Genomic DNA, 19,270 nt, shown 5'->3' with positions numbered 1-19,270 from the left:
CAGTTGTGATTAAGGATCTTGAGATGGGGAGAGGATCCTCAGTTATCCAGGTGGACCCAATCTAATCACAAGGCTCTTCATAAGCAAGAGGGAATCAAGGAAGTCAGAGAAGACATGATGATGGAAATGGGGGCCGGGGTGTTGGCTGGAGTGATGGGGCCATGAGCCAAGGAATGAAGGCAGCCTCTAGAAGCTGGGAAAGCAAGGAAGCAGATTGTCCCCTAGAGCCTCCAGAAGGAACACAGCCCTTGATGTTAGCCTAGGGATGCCCATTTTGAACCTCCAATCTCCAGAACTATAAGAAAATAAATTTGTGTTATTTTAAACCACTAAGTTTGTGGCAATTTGCAGCCATTGGAAACCAATCCTGGTAGAGAAGTCCAAGAGGCTGAAGGTTATACTGGCCTAGCACTCTGGAGACAAAACAGCACTGAAGGTGGACACGTGCGACTCCGGCATACGTGTAACAGTTACAGCTGAGAGAGTGGATGAGATCACAAAGGACAAAGGAAGTGTATACCGTAAGAGGTAAAGTGAACCCGCAGTTTGAGCCCTCAGAGGACTGCAGCCAGCACTAAATAAGGTGCAAATGCATAGTGCCTTTCCCCACCTTTCACAGCAAAAAGGACTTAGCAGATGTGATTATGGAGTTTGTGTAATTGGTTTAGGTGGGGAGGAATGGCACGGTAGGAAAGAGAAGCAAGGCAGCTGATACACCGAAAACAGATTTTAGAACTTTGTCAACAACCTTCCAGAGGACAGTCAAATAATAATGATGTACACAGCATTCACTGTCCCTCTACACTATCTGACAAACCATATTTTCCTAGTACACGTATTTGCTGTATTTTACATCACCTTCTCTCTCTCCAAACTCCCTATGCCCCTCTCCTCATGTCTCGTTCATAAGGAAAGAACACCCTCATTTCCTGCACTCCGTATTTCTAACCTGCCCACCTGTCTCCTTGCCTTCTGTGGCATCACTGCATACCTGCATCTGCCTCCTATGCCATCACTATGGATGAAGCATACTAACTAAGCGGCAACCCCTATACTTGTGCCCTGGGTCCTGCCTGCTTCTTTCTTTGCCCTTGCAAATCTTGCCCTCTTCTATATCAATTTCTCTCTCTTTCCATGCAAGTATGCCTCAGCATCTCCCATCTTCAAAATGTCCTCCATCGACCACTCAGCCTTATCCAGCTGTTGCCCCCAAGTTTAAGTTGTCTCCCTTTTGTCGCCTTACATTTGTTTCTCAAACTGTTATAGCAGTTATTTAAATCTCACTCCTCCCAGAGACCACTCGGGTCAAAGCTACTAGTCATCTCTATATTGTTGAATCCAATAGTCTTGACATCAATGCTACCATGTTCTTTCTGATTTTCCTCCCAGCTCCATGCTTCCTCTTCATCCTTTACTTGACCTCTACATGGTGAAGGGTCCTAGAGCTTTGTTCTTGACCCACTTCTTTTTAGCTACGCATATTCTTAGGTCATCCCACCAAACCCCAAGTGTCTACTGCTTGACAGCCATGGATGTCTAAAAGGTATTGCCAACTTAACATGATCAAACCATAACTCTTGATTTTCCTCCTCCCAACCTGCTCCTCCCCCAAATGTTTCACATCATGTAAATGGCCGAACCATCCACTCAGTTGCCCAAGTCAAAAATCTAGAAGTTATTCTTGAATCCCCTCTCCCTAACCAACTCAACGTCCAACCCATTAGCAAGTTCCATAGACTTTATTCCAAAACTAGAGTCTACTTTAAATTCTAATTATCTCAGTCTCCAGCACTAACAGCAACAACTAAGCCACTTTGTGGCATGCACTTCTGGAATAGCATCCAATTGATTGTCTCAGTTAACTTTTGCCACATAACCACCCCCAAAACTTTGTGACTTAAAACATTTCTCACATTCTGTGGGTTGGCTGGTCAGTTCATCTGATCAATGTGGTTATGGCCAGGGGAAGGAGAGTCGAGGAGAGCTTCACATGCTTTGCAGTTGGTTGGATGTCACCAGAATGTAGGCCATGACTTGACCATGTGTCCCTCAGCATCCGTCAGGCCAGCCCAAACTCCTAAGATGGTGGTCACAGGACTCCCAAGTTCAGCAAGAGGGCAAGCTCCAACTCACAAGTGTTTTTTAAGCCTCTGTTTGCATTATGTTAATGTCCCATGTCCAAAGCAAGTCACAGTCCAGCGCAGTCAGTGGGGGGAGACACTACCAAAGAGTATAATTCGGGACACCGGAAATAATTCGTGGCTGTTTTTGCCGTCTACCACACTCGTCTCCCTGTTTCCACCTCCTGAAATGCGTTTTCCACACAGCAACCCAAGTAATCATTTTTAAACACACGCATGCTCATTTCACTCCCTGGCCCAAACTTACGGCTTCATTGAAAATACAACCCCCATTATGAATTTAGAAATCTTCCGGGATCTGGCCTCTGCCTACCTGCCCAAGTCATCTAATACCATTGCCTCCTTGCCTAGTAGTTCCCAGAAACAGTGGTCTTTTGTTTTCCTTGAATACAGAAAACTCCTTCATGCCTCAGACCTTCGCACGTGTTCCCTTTGACGGAAATGCTCCTCCCCCGCATATTTGCGGGGCTGGCTTTGTCATTCATATTTCAGCCTAAAACTCATCTCATTACAGCGATCTTCCCCGTGCAGCCAATTTACGATTACTCCCAATGACTTCACCTTATTTAAACTTTCTGCAAAGCACACACCTGTGGTATTGTGTTTGTCCGTGCTCCTGTTTATCACGTCATCCCCGAGGGCCTACAACACTGCCCGGCACATAGGAAGCACACAGCGAATATTTGTCGAATTAACGCCAAGGTGCCTGCGACGTCCCAGGATTGTGTAAGCGATGGTTACTGTACCCTTCCCATCTCAGCAGGACAGTTTCACAAACTGTAAATTCCACATCGAGGATTAACTGGATGCACGTTACACCTCATCCCACACCGGTAACTCGTTTTCGTCTACTTCCCCACCCCTCCCCTTGCCAAAGAACAAGTGAGGAGGGATCTGGAAAACACAGGGTCATCACTCTCGTCTTTTGCCACATTTCGTTGGCTTCACCGAGCTCAACGCCACAAGAACTACTAACAGCAGCAGCACCGGCGAGGAGAGGGTGAATAAAGGTAGAAGACTTCACCGCCAGCGGACTGCAAGGGACCCACCGCGGCTCCAAAGCACTGCATCCTGGGAGCTGTAGTCTCCCGGGGAGGCCTGGTCTGGTAGGACCGGGGCCCCCGCGGCATGCTGGGAGTTGGAGTCGAGGGCTGTTTAGACCCCGCCTCTGCGCTTATAGTAGCGGGGGGGGGGGGGGGGAATCCTCGCTGCATGCTGGGAACTGTAGTCTTCCTGCGGCCCCGTTCCTCCTGGACGCGGAGGCGCCGAAGCTGCCGCCATTTTAGGTCCCGAGGTGCGGCGGTCGAGAACCAGGGCGCAGGCGGGCTGAGCCCCGGCGCCGGGCCGGCCCCGCCCCCGGGGCGCCTGGCGCCCGCCCCTTGCTGAAGCCCCGCCTCTCCCCACGTGTCTGCCGCCTAGGGGAGGCGCCTCAGCCGGAGCGGGCCGCCAACGGTCCGGCCCCGTCCGCACAGAGGCTCCTGTCGGCGGCGCCCGGGAGCGGCTCGGCTGCCAGATGCTTCCGCCCCGGCTGCCGCGGGCCGGGCTGTTCGCTTAGTGCCCGGCTCAGGCCCCCAGGAGCGCCCGCGGGGGCGAGAGCGGCCCCCGGCCCCGCGGAGACGGAGCGGCTTGAGGACGAGGCGGCGGCCGCCGGGAGGAGGATGGGGGCTAACCAGTTAGTGGTGCTCAACGTGTACGACATGGTGAGTGCGGCCCCTGGCGGCCCCGAGCCCTGGCCCAGGCCGGCGTCCTCTCGCCGGTCGGGCTCGGACCCCGGCCCCAGGCGCTTCCTGCCTCGCGTCTCCGCCTTCGGCTTTAGTGCTCGGGGGAAGCCGGGGAGAAGGAGGGAGAAGTAGTAGTATTTTTCAGTCCTCGCACTCGTCGACGCTCGGGTGAACCCAGTCAGCCTGACGGTTTTGGGCAAAGCTCCGGTGGGCTGGAACCTCTCCCATCCCCGCAGCTTGGCCCGACCCTGGCTCTGGGCCCGACCCCTTGGCTGACGAGCGGTGTCCTTGCTGCAAAGCTTCCGTCGCGCCTCCGACCCCACTTGCCCGCCCCCGGGGCTGCCCCAGGACCCCCGTCCCGACCGCCTGCGCTCCCAGCTCCTCTGCTTCTGCCGATCGTACATCTCTTTGCTTGGTTTAAATCTTCAAACACTCCCAAGCCCCTCCAAATCCAGAGAGTCACAGCTTTCGGGTGCCTGTACTAGAATCTCTTCCAAGGTGAACAGGAGCCAAAACACCCTTGCCTTGTGTGTCAAAGGCAACCTCGTTAAAATAGGAATGAGGCCAACATTTATCGGGAAAGTAGCCCGACTGAATTATTTAGAGACCCTGGCGGTGCTCCTTTCCTAGACCCTGAAGACCCCTTTCCAGGTGATGCAACAGGTGACGTGACCACAGGAGAGGGAGAGGAAGAAGTTGTTTATGGTGTCATCTAACTTTGGAGTACTGCAAGCGCGCAGAATCGAGTTCAGGAACTGGTTTGCCTGTTTTTTTTTTTGCTGTTGAAGTGTCCCCAGAAAAAGCACCCGGTAGAGAATTGCCCTTGCATTGAGATGCATGTTTGGTGTGTTTGCTTGCTTTGGGTTGATCGGTTTTTGTTCTGTAGAATGGATTGCCTCTTGACTGCAATGCTTAAAATTCCTTGTTAGTTGACTGGCAAATGAAAAATTCCCCGTCGTTATTTTTGTTGGCTTAAAGATGCAGGAGAGCAGAAATACTACCGGCCAGGAGTCTTATGCAGTTCTAAACTTTTTCCCTTGTCTTATTTATAAGTTTCTAAATTTACAGTGTTGTATCTTGGGTAGAAAGAGATTCCTCATCTCCCATATCTGGGAATTGTGTAGAGGGCATAGGAACTGCCTACCACTTGAGATGAGTCCTCTGCTGAGTTCTCATGTGAGCCTGGAGGTGAAAGGAGGTGGGTTAACATGCTCAGAAAAGTGGAGCGTGAGAGAAAAAGTTAGAGGAGACTAAGCCACAAAATGTCCTGGAAAACCATGGCCCTTTTAAAGTTCTTTGGCCTGTTTCGCTGGTTGAGAAATAATTTTCTGGATTTAAACTTTTTGTGTTCAACTGAACACCTTTATTTTTCAAGACTCTTACGGCCCTTTTACTTTTTTGTGCACTCTCCCCTATCTGAATTTGATTTGTTTTTTATTCGTGAAGGCTATTACTGTCTTTCAGAATATATTCTGCTCTTGAGATCAGTGTGTGCCTTTTTTCCTAGAATGTTAAACCCCTTTATACATTAGGAGTATACAATGGCCAGAAGCCACGGTTTCAGAGCCTAAAAGAATTTGTGAGAATAGAGGAAGAGAGTTTTACCCTTTATATGAAAATGAAAATGCATTTTTTTGGCATATAGTAGTCTTCTTTACACTTTAGGCATTCTGTGAATCAGGAAAATCTTTGCTAATTGTGGTTGATTGGGAAAAGCTAGAGATGGTATTCAGTATTTTCTAAGGGAGGACTTCTGAACAATATTAAAATATTAACTAATTACAAGATCATGTTTTTCACATCAAGTTTGTAGAATAGGTAGTTATGGAAGAAGCAGACAGGGAAAAGAATAAGTGGCCTGTCCAGAAAACTAAAAATATCTAGAATTTGTAGATCAAAATCTGATTCACGATCTCTACTGAATAATTTATACATTTATGTCTTTATATTGCTTTTTCCTGTGAACAGGAGATGAAGCATCTGAATGTTTATCAGAATGATAAATAGTCAAATTATTAGACATTTAATAAACTTGATCTTTTATGTTCTTTTGAGGGCTTTCAGTGTTTTATGTCACTATTCAGCAACCTACCATTACTTACTAATTTTGACCTGGTAGAAACCACAAGGATGAGTTAATTGTCCTTTCTTCTTTAAGGAATTTAGAGTATTGTAAAGGAGATATACAACAGTGGTAACAATTCAAGACAGAATAGCATGGTTTTTATAAGAGCAGACAAGGATGCAAAGGAGGAGACTATATGTAGTAGTAGGATCAGGGAATACTGAAAAATAAAAGGAGTGAAACTTGAAGGATGGGTAGCATCCACAAGAGCAGAGAACAGTTGGCATGAACAGCATGGCAGGAATAGGGAAAGCACAGGTTGGATTTGGGAAATATCAGCTGGTCTAATATAATTAGAGTATAGCATAAATGACAGGAGCCAAAACTGAAAATTTGATTAGGACTTCATTAGTCAGATGAGTTGTGGGCTTGGGTGAAGGGCTGAGGGGGCTCTTTGAGCCAGCAGAACCATTTAAAGTTTTCATGAAGGGGAACAGTGGGATCAGTTGTTTTAGAACGAAGACTAACTGAGTGAGGTACCAATTTTGGTCTGTTATACTAATTTTTCTCAAGTCAGTTTTGGTTTTTGAAACATTTTTGCTTGATGCCAAGGGTAAATTCCTTTCATCTTTGGTAATTCTTCCTATTCATCAGAGATGCCTTGGATAAGGATTGCTGTTATCTGTATAGACCTAGTACATCAGCTGTCTGGTTCAAACTCTGTAAATATGAAAATTGAAAATTCACCTTAGGGTTGCCCTTATAATCATGATTATAGGGACCTCTTGCCATGTGTCCTTGTGCCTCTTTGTTAGATTGTCACCTTTTCCAGCTCTGATTGTATTTTTCCTATTCCCTAGATTGGCCTGCTGTGGATCATTTCTTCCATAACTTTGTCATATGCATGAAAATAATTCTGTTGGGGTATTAACTTCCTGTATTAACTTCACCTGTATTAACTTCCTTCTCATGGAAGAGTAGTGTAATCCTCAAAAGGTTACTTAATTATGCATAGTGCTCCTAAATTATTGCTTGCTGCATTCTCAGTGATTATGTTCCTCTCTGTACTTTGGAGTAATCTACCACCAATAAAACATGTCCTGGAGTTACTTTCTGAGTCATGGGAATGAGCTTGTTCACATATTCCTAATTTACTGACATACATAGCAAAGCAGGTGATTCAGATTAGTTTCCAATACCAAGACAGATTTCTGGTGTAGTCACTTTAGCAGTCTTCATTTTTCATAGATCCAGATTTTGTGCTATTTGGGTTATCTTGACTAATGAATTTTTATAAGATAAAAATATGCCAGTGTTTTATAGTGTTAATTCATTGTGTAAACAAGTTTCTACCAACTTTATTTATTATGGATTTTCTTACTCTGTCACCCAGACTGAATTGCAATGGCACGATATCGGCTCACTGCAATCTCCATCTCCCGGGTTCTAGCAGTTCTTTTGCCTCACCCTCCCAAGTAGCTGGAATTACAGGTGTACACCACCACACCAGGCTAATTTTTATATTTTTAGTAGAGACGAGGTTTCACCATGTTGGCCAGGCTGTTCTTGAACTCTTGACCTCAAGTGATCCACCAGCCTCAGCATCCCAAAATTCTCAGATTATAGGCATAAGCCACTGAGCCCGGCCTGTACCAATTTTATGATAAATTAGTACCTATACATCTTCAGAGTCTTAAAATAATAGAAGAGAAACACTTTCTAGGACTCTTCACATAAGGACATTTTTGTCTGAACTCTGCTCTTTTGACGCCTGTCTCCATTAGACTCCTCCAACAGAGTGTGAGGTCATGCAGGTGTAATAGATCAGACTTCTCATACATCAGCAGATTTAATTCAGACTTTTTGAACAAGTTCCAGAATCACACATCTCCTCACCTAATGATTCCTTAATATCTCTGAATCAGCATGTCCAGGAACATACTTCTTCCCTTTTCTCCTTTTCATGCCTCGAATTCTTCCTTCTCACCCCATGCCACTGCCCAAAAGCCACCACTTTTGTTGCAGCTTCCCAAACCAGAAACCTGGGAGTGAATTTAAATTTCCCTTTATTATAAACCCTCCACAGTCAGCCAGCAGGCCCTGCAGAGTTTGATTTTGGTTGATTCTGTCTGAAAGCAACAGAGAGCTTGACAGTCCGTGGCTTAAGCTGGAAGGATACTTGACTAAGTCCAGAGATAAACAGGCCCTGGATTATTAGTTCACAGCTCAGCTGTGTCATCAAGAACCAGGACTGTCCATCCTTTTACTCTACCATCCTCAGCACTTGGCTTTTGCCCTTGGTTTGTCCTCTCATAGTTGTAAAGTAACTGCCATAGCACCAAATGAGGCATCCTGTCAGCAGGATGTGAAGGAAGATGGAAGAAGATGGGGCCATTTTCTACATGCACCTCTGTTCTTTTAATAGAAAGGAAAAACTTATCAGAGCCACGCTACTTCCCCCAAGAGATTATCTAGAATTGGCTCGTGTGCAACTGTGATGAAGCTGAGTAAGTGAGTATCTGGCATTTCTAACCTTTATAGTGTGTTGTGGGTAAGGAAGGCAAGAAGCTGGAAATGGCGTTTGCTGGGAACCTGCAATGCCTGTCACATGTTTTACTTTCTGGATATTGTTTAAATTGGTTACTTTATCCCCATTTCCACTGATGCTTCTCAAGTTCAGGCCCTCATCTCTATTCATGTAATAGCCTCCTTACTAGTTTCAATCTCTAGTATTCATTTTAATCCTCCCTCCATTCTGTTAGCAAAGTAACCTTTCTGAAACATACCAGGATAAAGTGTAATGCACTTTGTGATGTGGCCCTTACCTGACAGTGGAAGGTCCACTTCCCTCTTCTACATAACACCCTTTATTCTCACACAGTGAAATTTTTTTAGTTATCCACACAGGCTATATCCCACACCCCTTATTTTATGCATGCTTGTCCTTCTGTCTAGAGTGTCCTTGTCCAACACTGATCACCTGCAACCTCCTGTTCCTTCTGGCTGTAGCTTAGTCTTATTTATCAGACTTGAGTGAACTACTCTGCCTTAGTTGTACTTTTTTTTTTTTTTTTTTTTTTTTTTTGAGACAGAGTCTTGCTCTGTTGCCCAGGCAGGAGCACAATGGTGCAATCTTGGCTCACTGCAACCTCTGCCTCACAGGTTTAAGCAATTCTCCTGCCTCAGCCTCCCAAGTAGCTAGGATTACAGGTGCACACCACCATGCCTGGCTAATTTTTGTATTTTTAGTAGAGACGGTGTTTCACTATGTTGGCCAGGCTGGTGTCAAACTCCTGACCTCAGGTGATCCACCCACCTTTGCCTCCCAGAGTGCTGGGATTACAGGTGTGAGCCAGTGTGCCCGGCCCCTAGTTGTACTTTCCACATGTCTCCATTACTGTGTGTATTATCCTGTGCATCCCACTGGACTGTAAGTTCTTTGATAGCATCATACTATTACCAGTGTCTAAAACAGGCCTGTCTCTAGACGGTATTCTATAAATACCTGTTGAATGAGTGGGGTTTTACCTAGGCAGTTTTTATTAGGAGAGGTGCCAGTACTTAAATCGCATGAAAAGATCCTGTGATCCTCCTCTTTGTGCCAAATACCTATTACTGGGGTTTTTATTTCTTGTCACTTTACTTTATGCATTGCTAGATTTTAGCTTTGATTGTTGGAATAGGGTGACCAAATGAAAGGGAAGGGAGAATTAATAGAAATGGGACGGAAAAAACATCAGATATTTTTCTTAGACAAAACTTTAAAAAACACACTATGAGACTAGACTGAGGAAATGTTTTTAGTAAGTTTATTTCTTGAAGCTGGATGCTAATTACTCTGAAAGATAATATTTCCGAAAACATTGTCAGTTCCTGAATTTTAACATAAGTTAACCAGTTAATAGGAATAATAGGAGCTGGTCATCTTTTTTTTTTTTAAATGGTAAGGAATTTGCCTTCATTTACTTGTATCAATATGCTTCTTGGGCAATAGTGACCCATGAGTGTAGCTAAGCCAAAGGCCTAGTACATCTGCCCTCCGACGTGATTTATGGCATTGTCTTCTTTTCTTTTTCTTTTTTTTTTTTTTTTAGGGTGATGGGGGCAGTTAGTATGTGTGAGAAATGAATTCAGTCTCCATACATATGTACATTTGTTTGCTATTGCTGCAATAAAAAGTTGCTCAAAACTTAGTGGCTTAAAACAACACATTTATTATCTCACACTTCTGTAAATCAGAGACCAGGTGAGCTAGCTCAGTTCCTCTGCTGTGGTCTTTACAAGCCTACAATCAAGATGTTAGGCTCTGGGGGCAAATCTGTTTCCAGGCTCATTCAGATTGTTAACAGAATTGAGTTACGTATACTTGTAGGTCTGAGATCCCATTCTTTGCTGCTGTCGGCTGGGATCCTCTCTCAGTTGCCCCAGGTTTCTTGCAGTCCCCCATCTTCAAACTGGCAGTGGTGTGTGGAATCCTTATGCTTCAGATATCTGACTTTACCTTCCTCCACATCTGTTCTACTCCAGCCACAGAAACTTTTCTGTTTTTAAGAGCCTGTGTAATTGAGACCCACCAGATATTCCAGGATAATTTCCTGATGTTGAGATCCGTAATTTCAATTACATCTCCAAAGTCCCTTTGCTATGTAACATGTTCACAAGGTTCTGGGAATATTTTGGAGAGTCATTCTGCTGCAATGCCATCTATGAAAGTGTCATATAAACCCAAAAATGTTCAGTTAAAAATTGTTTCCTCATAGCAATTCCTTGACTTGGTAGAATAAATATTAACCTACTAACTTAAAATGGAAAATATGAAGTATTCGAAAAATAAAAATCGTATGTCAGTACGTTCCAAGTATGTGACTAAAACCCCTTCAGACTTGCAGTGACATACTGTAGTGTATCTCAGTTCCATGGCCACATTCATAATGATGGATAAAGTTAATAGAACGTTTGAAACTTGATCAAATACTTTAAAAATACCAGAGAGCCTACTATTTAGATGAATTGTTTGTTTTATGGATTATTCTTTCTTTTCTTTTTCATGCCACCACACCCAGCTAATGTTTTTGTGTTTTTAGTAGAGACAGGTTTTCACCACTTTGTCCACGCTGGACTCAATCCCCTGACCTTGTGATCTGCCCACCTCAGCCTCCCAAAGTGCTTCAATGGCAGGTGTGAGCCACTGCACCTGGCCAGATTTTTCTGAAGATGGGATGTACTTGCACTTTCCATTTATTGACTGTCAAATTCTCTACAAGATTATTTGAATTCCAAAGCAACATTATTGTGCACATATCAGCCAGTTGGTTAATAAAATGTAAAGTGAAAACTGCCCAAATAATCTTAAACTTTAAGAAAGGCAAAAATAATAAAGGGGCAATGGGATGCATGAAAATAATTTTGTTGGGGCCAGGCGCGTTGGCTCACGCCTGTAATCCCAGCGCTTTGGGAGGCCGAGGTGAGCAGATCACCCGAGGTCAGGAGTTCAAAACCAGCCTGGCCAACATGGTGAATCCCCATCTCTACAAAAATACAAAAATTAGCCAGGCATGATGGCGGGTGCCTGTAATCCCAGCCACTCAGGAGGCTGAGGCGGACAAATCGCTTGAACCTGAGAGGTGGTGGTTGCAGTGAGCCGAGATGGTACCATTGCACTCCAGCCTGGGCAACAGAGTGAGACTCTGCCTCAAAAAATAAATAAATAAATAAATAATATAATAATTTTGTTTTAGTTTATCTGGAATGTATTTTGGTATAGACGTGACAGTAACTTAAAAACAATAAATTAAAAATCAACTAATTGGCCCCACATTATTTGAAATAAAAGTCTTTCCTCTCTAAATTGTGATATCATCATTAATCCTAATACTAAATTCTTATCCGTACAGAGTTGTTGATTCTAGCCTTATTGCCACAGTCTTTTAATTATTATACTTTCACATTATATTTGGAAACTGATTAGGCCAGTTTCTCTTCATTATTATTCTGAAGTTTTCTTGGCCTTCATTTCCTCTTCTAGGAGTACTTTGTAAAGCTCTGTGAAAAAATTCTGTAGGTTTTTTTTTTGTTTTAATTGTATTAAAATACATGTAAAATTTACCATTTTAACCATTTTTAACTATACAATCTACTGTGTTGGGTATATTCACATTGGTGTGCAACCAATCTTCAGACCTTTTTCATCTGGCAAAACTGAGACTCTGTACCCATTAAACAACTCTCCATTTCTCCTTCCCCTTAGTCCCTGGTAGTCATCATTCTGCTTTCTGTCTGTATGCTTTTGACTAGATATCTCATTTAAGTGAAATACAGTGTTGTTTTGTGACTGGCTTATTTCACTTAGCATAACGTCCTCAAGGTTTATCTACGTTGCAGCATGTATCAGAATTTCCTTCCTTTTTAAGGCTAATATTCTACTGTATGTGTATATACCACAAAAATCAAGCTCATTTCGGTATCAGTGGACACAGGTTACTTCCACCTTTTGGCTGTTATGAATAAGTCTATGTGAACATGGGTTTATAAAAATAAAAATGTCTGTTCAAGACCTGCTTTCAGTTTTTTTGGCTATATACCCAGAAGTCTATAGATATTTTTAATTGGGCATGCCCTAAACTTATACATTAACTTGGGAAGAACTGATATCTTTTCTATCACATTCTCCCCCCCATCCCCATCAATGAAAACAGGATTTTTTGTTTTTCGAAATTTTTATTCAGGAAATAGTTAAATAAGCTAATGCCAAACTGATCTATCTAAATTGTCTATTAACAGAATAAAGCTAATAAATAAGTAAAATGCATGAGATAGTAAGTGGTGATAAGTGCTAAAGAGGAAAGTAAAGCAAAGAAAGGGAGGGACAGTGTAGTCAGGACGGCATAGCTGCCGGTTACTGCAGTCTCAAATAGAGCGATTAAGAAAGGCCTATCGAGAAGGCATTCCTGAAAGGTGAAGTGTACCATGTAGAGAGGAGAAAGGGTTCCAGACAGAAGGTGAGCAAACACAAAGGCTGAAAGTCAGGCCACATGCCACCTGTTAAGTAAGTGAACAGCAAGAAACAAGAGAAGTTTTTAAGGAATTTCTGATTAAAGTTATCAAGTAGATTCAGGAGGATCATTGAAAATAGAACAAGCAGTACCGGAAAGGGGAAAATCTGGGATTAGGATAGATTCCACAAAAATGAAAAGCACCATTTCACAATTTGTAACTAGAAAGGGAGTTAGATTGGGAACTAAAGAGAAAATAACAAGATTTAGAAAGTCAGAACTCCAAGTAGAAGGGAGAAAGGATCAAGTGATAAGCAAAACTTTTTAAAAGTTAGGACCATTCAACCAGAACCTGGTTTCACTTGCAAATTTTAAGAATAAAAACACCTGCAGATACACAAAGGCAAAAAAGTTACAAGGGAACAAAAATCAAGCTAATTTCAGACTTCTGTTTCATTACACCAAAGGCTAAATAATAAATAAAGTGGAGCATTATCTACAGAGTATTAAAAAGGAAAAGATTTATGTCGGAATACTATAGCTTCTCCAGCTGTCATTCATGTATAAAAGGACATAGACAATATCTAGATAACTCTGGGGGTTAAAGCATTACTCAATAACTTAATGGGGTGGTTACAGTGTAAATACCCATTTAATATAGCTAAACCTTATAAATGTGGTTAAAAACAGGGCCAATATCCAGAATCACTTTTTGAAGAGAACAAGCATGATGATTTTTAAAAATTAAGCTTTCATATTATATTGAACAAACCTTGGGTGAGAGAGAAGAGGTAAAAGCTTGTAGCAGCTCTATATAGGAGGTGTGTTGTAAATATAATTCTTGTTTTGGAAAATTATATTTGAGTGTATGGGTATATTTTTCTCATTAAGATGTATTATTGGGAGAAAATCAGACTTAGAGGGAAAAGAGCAAAGAAGACATAAAAAACCATATGGTGTAAGAGAGAAAACAAGTTAAATATGAAATGAAGACAAGGCCAGGCACTGTGGCTCAGGCCTGTAATCCCAGCACTTGGGGAGCCTGAGGCAGGTGGTAGTGAGACCTTATTTCTGCAAAAAATAATTAATTAACCAGGCCCACACTTGTGATTCCAGCTACTCAAGAGACTGAGGTGAAAGCACTGCATCAGCCCAGAAGGTTGAGGCTGCAGTAAGCTGTGATGTGCCACTGCACTTCAGTCTAGGTGACAGAGCAAGACCCTGTCTCAAAAATAAAGTAGGACAAAGCATATGAGTTATGAAATGACAGTAAATAAATTAAAATCCCCTATTAAGCTTAGTAAGTGTATTTGTAAGTGTCCTTTGCCTTATAGAAATTTTGTTATATGTGGTCAAAACTGTTGGTCTTTTATAACCTTTCATCTTTCAGTCATTCCCTAGAAAGATTTTCCCTTGCAAAAAAATGATAGAAGTAATCTACATGTTTGCTCCTAAGTGGAATGCTGGTTATCCCAATGCTGTTTACTGAATAATCCATGCTTTCCCTTGTTGATTTGTGGCAAATATATGTTTATGCTGTACTAAATTATCATGGATATCTAGGTCTATTCGAAGACCTTCGGTCTTGATTTCTTTAGTTTCCTCTTCCTACACCATTATTAGATGTTAATTGTACTAATCTTCCAGCAAGTATTGATATTGGTGATGTAAGGTTCTCTTACTCTCTTTCAGAATTTATTTTGCTCATTCATTTTTCAAGTAAAATTTAGAAGCAATTTGTCAAAAACAAAAACTTCAGTGCAATTTTCAATGTAATGACATTACATTTATGAACAATCGGGGGGAAGAATTGATACCCTTACAATATTGAATCTTCCCATTATAATATCTGATTTTTTTTTAGTGTGTTTAGTATACCACTGTACTAAGCCATTTCCTTATATTATCCCTTTTTAAGTCGATGAAATTGAGGCCTAGTTGAAAAACATGCTCAGAGTCATGCCATAGTGGTTGGTACAGCACAGTCTTGAACAAGAGCTCTTAACACTAAAATTTGTGCTCCTATCCATCATGCTGTATTTCTTTTTCCTCATCTCATCTCCATATCCCAGAAATGTGCTGATTCTCTGTTTGTCCTTATATTACACCTCTCCCTGAACTAACTTCTGTACTCTATGGCATTCATGGATGTACAGTGATCTAAAAGCTGCCCTGCATCCTAAATCTTTTCTGTGAATATTTCTGTGATTGTTAATGTTATGTGTCAGTTTGAGTAGGCCATGGTACCCAGTTTTAGTCAGACACCAGTCTAGATGTTGCAAAGGTGATTTTTAGATGTAAGTAACAATTTTACAGATTTTGAGTAAAGAAGTTACCCCCCAAAAGATGAATGGGCTTCATCCAGTCAGTTGAAAGCCTTAAGAGAAAAACTAAGTTCCCCAAAGAAGAACAAATTTTGGCTCCAGGCAAAGCTGCAACATCAACTCTTCCCTGGATCTGCATCCTGCAGACCTGCTCTGCAGATTTCAGATCTACCAAGCTCCCGCTGTGGTGTGGGCCAGCCCCTTAAAGTAATCTTCTTTGCTCCCCTCTTCATCTAGGTTATTTTACATTCTGCTGTTAGAATCACTCCCGCTCTCATACCTGGCTCCCTAGTTAAAATCACCTTACCATCTACACCTCAGCAGCTGAATAGGGCTGAGAAAACAACCGTACTGACAGATCTCATTTTAAAATGGTGACCACAAACCCTAAGAGGGCCCTAAATACTGTCTAGCAGTGCCTCCTCATTTCTCTGGTCAATTGATATTCCCACTCTCCTAGGCAACTACAATATGTCATACTTTCTCCCCATTTCCTACTCGCAGCTTATTTCACTGAAGGAAAAAAAAAAAAGGCAATTTTCTCATCCTTCCACCACCACTGTTTTGCTGTATGTAGTCTGCCTTCTCCCTGATCATATGGAATGAATGGTCCATGTCCCTATCTGAAATGAAACCTTCCGCTGTATACTAGACCCCATCCTCTCTCCTATCTATACAAGGACTTCTCTTTCAGAATTGTCACCACTGTCTTCTGCCTCATCAGGTTTTTTACTTTCTACTCTATCATTCCAACCAGTGAATGAATATGCTATATTTTATAGTCCTCATTCATTCAAACTGAGGAGAATTAGTGATCTACTTAGATAGTGATCTACTTATTTATCTCTATTAACCATCAACCAGGTTGTATCGTGCTCTCAAGCTGAAGGTTTGTCTTTTAAATGAACTTCTTTAGAAATGCATTACTTTTAAGTCTAACAAATAAGTGAACAAGAACTGTTTTATTTCAGTCTCATTCATTCTGACCTGTTGCTTTTTCGTCTGTAGGTATCAACTAATAATACAGCAATAAAGATTTTTAAGTTTCCCACTCTAGTGACTCCGAGGGAAGAGGCAGCGTCTTTATATTAGTTCCTTTTCATGGTGCTGATAAAAACATAACTGAAACTGGGAACAAAAAGAGATTTAATTGGATTTATGATTCCACATGGCTGGGGAGGTACCTTAATCATGGCAGGAGGTAACAGGCACTTCTTACATGGCAGCAGCAAGAGAAAAATGAGGAAGAAGCAAAAGTGGAAATGCCTGATAAACCCATCGGATCTCATGAGACTTATTCACTCTCATGAGAATAGCCAGGAAAGACCGGCCCCCATGATTTAATTACCTCCCCCAGGTCTCTCCCACAACACATGGGAACTCTGGGAGATACAGTTCAAGGTGGGATTTGGTTGGGGACACAGCCAAACCATATCGTTCCACACCTGGTCCCTCCAAATCTCATGTCCTCACATTTCAAAACCAATTATCCCTTCCCAACAGTCCCCCAAAGTCTTATTTCGGCATTAACCCAAAAGTCCACAGTCCAGAGTCTCGTCTGAGACAAGGCAAGTCCCTTCTGCCTATGAGCCTGTAAAATTAAAAGTAAGCTAGTGAATTCCTAGATACAATGTGAGTACAGACATTGGATAAATACAGAAATTGGCCAAAACAAAGAGGTTACAGGGTTCATGCAAGTCCAAAATCCAGGGGAGCAGTCAAATCTTAAAGCTCTAAAATGATCTCCTTTGACTCTAGGTCTCACATCCAGGTCACGCTGATGAAAGAGGTGGGTTAAAATGCATCACATGATCCTTAATGCTATGTGCTAGGTGTTACTACGATTCCCATTTTAGAGTAGCACAGAGAGGTTAACTAACTTTCCCAAGGTCACACAGCTAAAAAGGAGGGTAGGATACAAATCCAGGCATCCTGATTCCAGGTTATACCACAAACCGCATTACACTGCCTCTTATTAGAAGCAGGCTTGACCAAGAAGGAGAAGGTCAAGTACAGCCTCTTGCTGCCCCCTCCTCACTTCTAACTCTTCTTCAGTCCTGACTCTTTTTTTTTCTTTTCTTTCTTTCTTTTTTTTTAAAAGACGGGGTTTCACTGTATTGGTCAGGCTGGTCTCGAACTCCTGACCCCAGGTGATCCGCCCACCTCAGCCTCCCAAAGGGCTGGGATTACAGGCATGAGCCACTGCACCCAGCTAGTCCTGACTCTTACTCTGAACTAGTGCAGTGGTTTAGGGCTCTCACCTGTTGCCTGTCAGGCTTGGGAGATCTATTAGGATAGCAGAGAGAAGCAGGCCTCCAGAGGTGAGCAGCTAGTTAGAGGGCTGGAAGACACAAGCCATGGCTGGTGCCAAAGCGTAGTCTCTCATTATGTGATCTTGGGTAAATTACTTGCGTGACCATCCCTGACATAATTCACATGTTTTACATGGACTATTTTATTATGAAAGAACAAGCTGAAAGTATATTTTAGAGTGACATCCACAAAATGAGTTATTGATTATGTATACATTTGTTGTTTTAACACTTATCAAATTGTGATTGTTTACATACTTAATGAGTTCCTTATGGACAAGGACTGTGAATTAATCATCCTTGTATCCCCACTGTCTAGCAAAGTTCTGGACTCACCGCAGGAGGTATGCCTATATTTTGTTCAATCAAAGTTGCTTTGTGGCCAGACACGGTGGCTCACACCTGTAATCTCAGCACTTTGGGAAATCAGGGCGGGCAGATCACGAGGTCAAGAAATCGAGACCATCCTGGCCAACATGGTGAAACCCCTATCTCTACTAAAAAAATAGAAAAATTAGCTGGACGTGGTGGCGTGCACCTGTAGTCCCAGCTACTCGGGAGGCTGAGGCAGGAGAATTGCTTGAACCCAGGAGGCAGAGGTTGTAGTGAGCCGAGATCACGCCACTGCACTCCAACCTGGCGCCTGGTGACAGAGCGAGACTCTGTCTCAAAAGAAAAAAAGTTGCTTTGTTTATAGATTTGCTGGTATGCTTTCTTTTTTAAATGAGATTTAAACTGATGTACAATTTAGGGGGGTCTTTCTCGAACAGTGTCCTCAGTTCTTATCTTGGATTCAATGCATTGTACCAAGAAGACCTCATAAGGCAGTTTAACAGTGTAAACTTACGTCAAAGACAGTTTCATATGAGATGGCTTTATAATAATTAGCCCACGGTCTCCACTAGCACAATTGATTGGGGACTTTTTAACTCAATAATTGAAATGCCTTCTTTTCACTGAGCACCCTTTTTTGAGAAGTAAGTCAAACACTTGCTTTAATTCACTCAACCTCTAACATGAACACTGGTTTTAGTTTTTGAAGGAAATGGTCATACTTTATACTTATCCAGATTATTTAATACTATCTTTCATGGAAGTCAGGCCCAAGCCCTAAGTGGTTATATTAAGTGTTTTAAGTTACAGACAAAAGAGATGGCATTTGTCAATATTGCTTTCAAGCTGGAAGCATAAAATTTTATTAAACTGATGAGGCAAATCATTGACAAAAATGAAGTTTAATGAACATTCTCTATCTGAAGAATAATGTGACAGTAATATAGCACAATCAATTCATTTCTGTAAACAATACTTTAAAGTAATGAATGGAAATATTTAGGAATACACAAATAAGTACAATTACTGTTGGGCTCAATGCAAAAAAATGTTTTGCATTGAGGCAAGATTGAGCCCAACAGTAATTGTACTTATTTGTGTATTTATTGCCTTCCGCATATTTTAAGAGGATAATTTTTCTACAATTTTTTCTCTTCCCTTTTATATTAATACTTTAGAATGCTTCTTAAAATTATTTTAGGCCGGGCGCGGTGGCTCAAGCCTGTAATCCCAGCACTTTGGGAGGCCGAGGCGGGTGGATCACGAGGTCAAGAGATCGAGACCATCCTGGTCAACATGGTGAAACCCCGTCTCTACTAAAAATACAAAAAATTAGCTGGGCATGGTGGTGCGTGCCTGTAATCCCAGCTACTGAGGAGGCT

General features: G+C 42.2%; 1 protein-coding gene across 1 annotated transcript in view; it reads left to right on the top strand.

The window, feature by feature from the left end:
* The first annotated feature begins 3,237 nt into the window (after positions 1-3,237).
* The window catches only part of DESI2 (desumoylating isopeptidase 2), a 60,390-nt gene continuing 44,357 nt past the window's right edge, over positions 3,238-19,270 (top strand). Inside the window, exon 1 of the mRNA XM_032242204.1 lies at positions 3,238-3,841. Coding sequence (XP_032098095.1) covers positions 3,800-3,841 — 42 coding nt within the window. The 5' untranslated portion in view covers positions 3,238-3,799. The remainder of the gene's footprint in view (positions 3,842-19,270) is intronic.

Source organism: Sapajus apella, unplaced genomic scaffold (genome assembly GCF_009761245.1).
Source record: "Sapajus apella isolate SASKATOON/1434 unplaced genomic scaffold, GSC_monkey_1.0 scaffold49, whole genome shotgun sequence".
Lineage (NCBI taxonomy): Eukaryota > Metazoa > Chordata > Mammalia > Primates > Cebidae > Sapajus > Sapajus apella.
The sequence above is the reverse complement of the archived record's forward strand: the minus strand, read 5'-3'. Positions and strand labels throughout refer to the sequence as shown.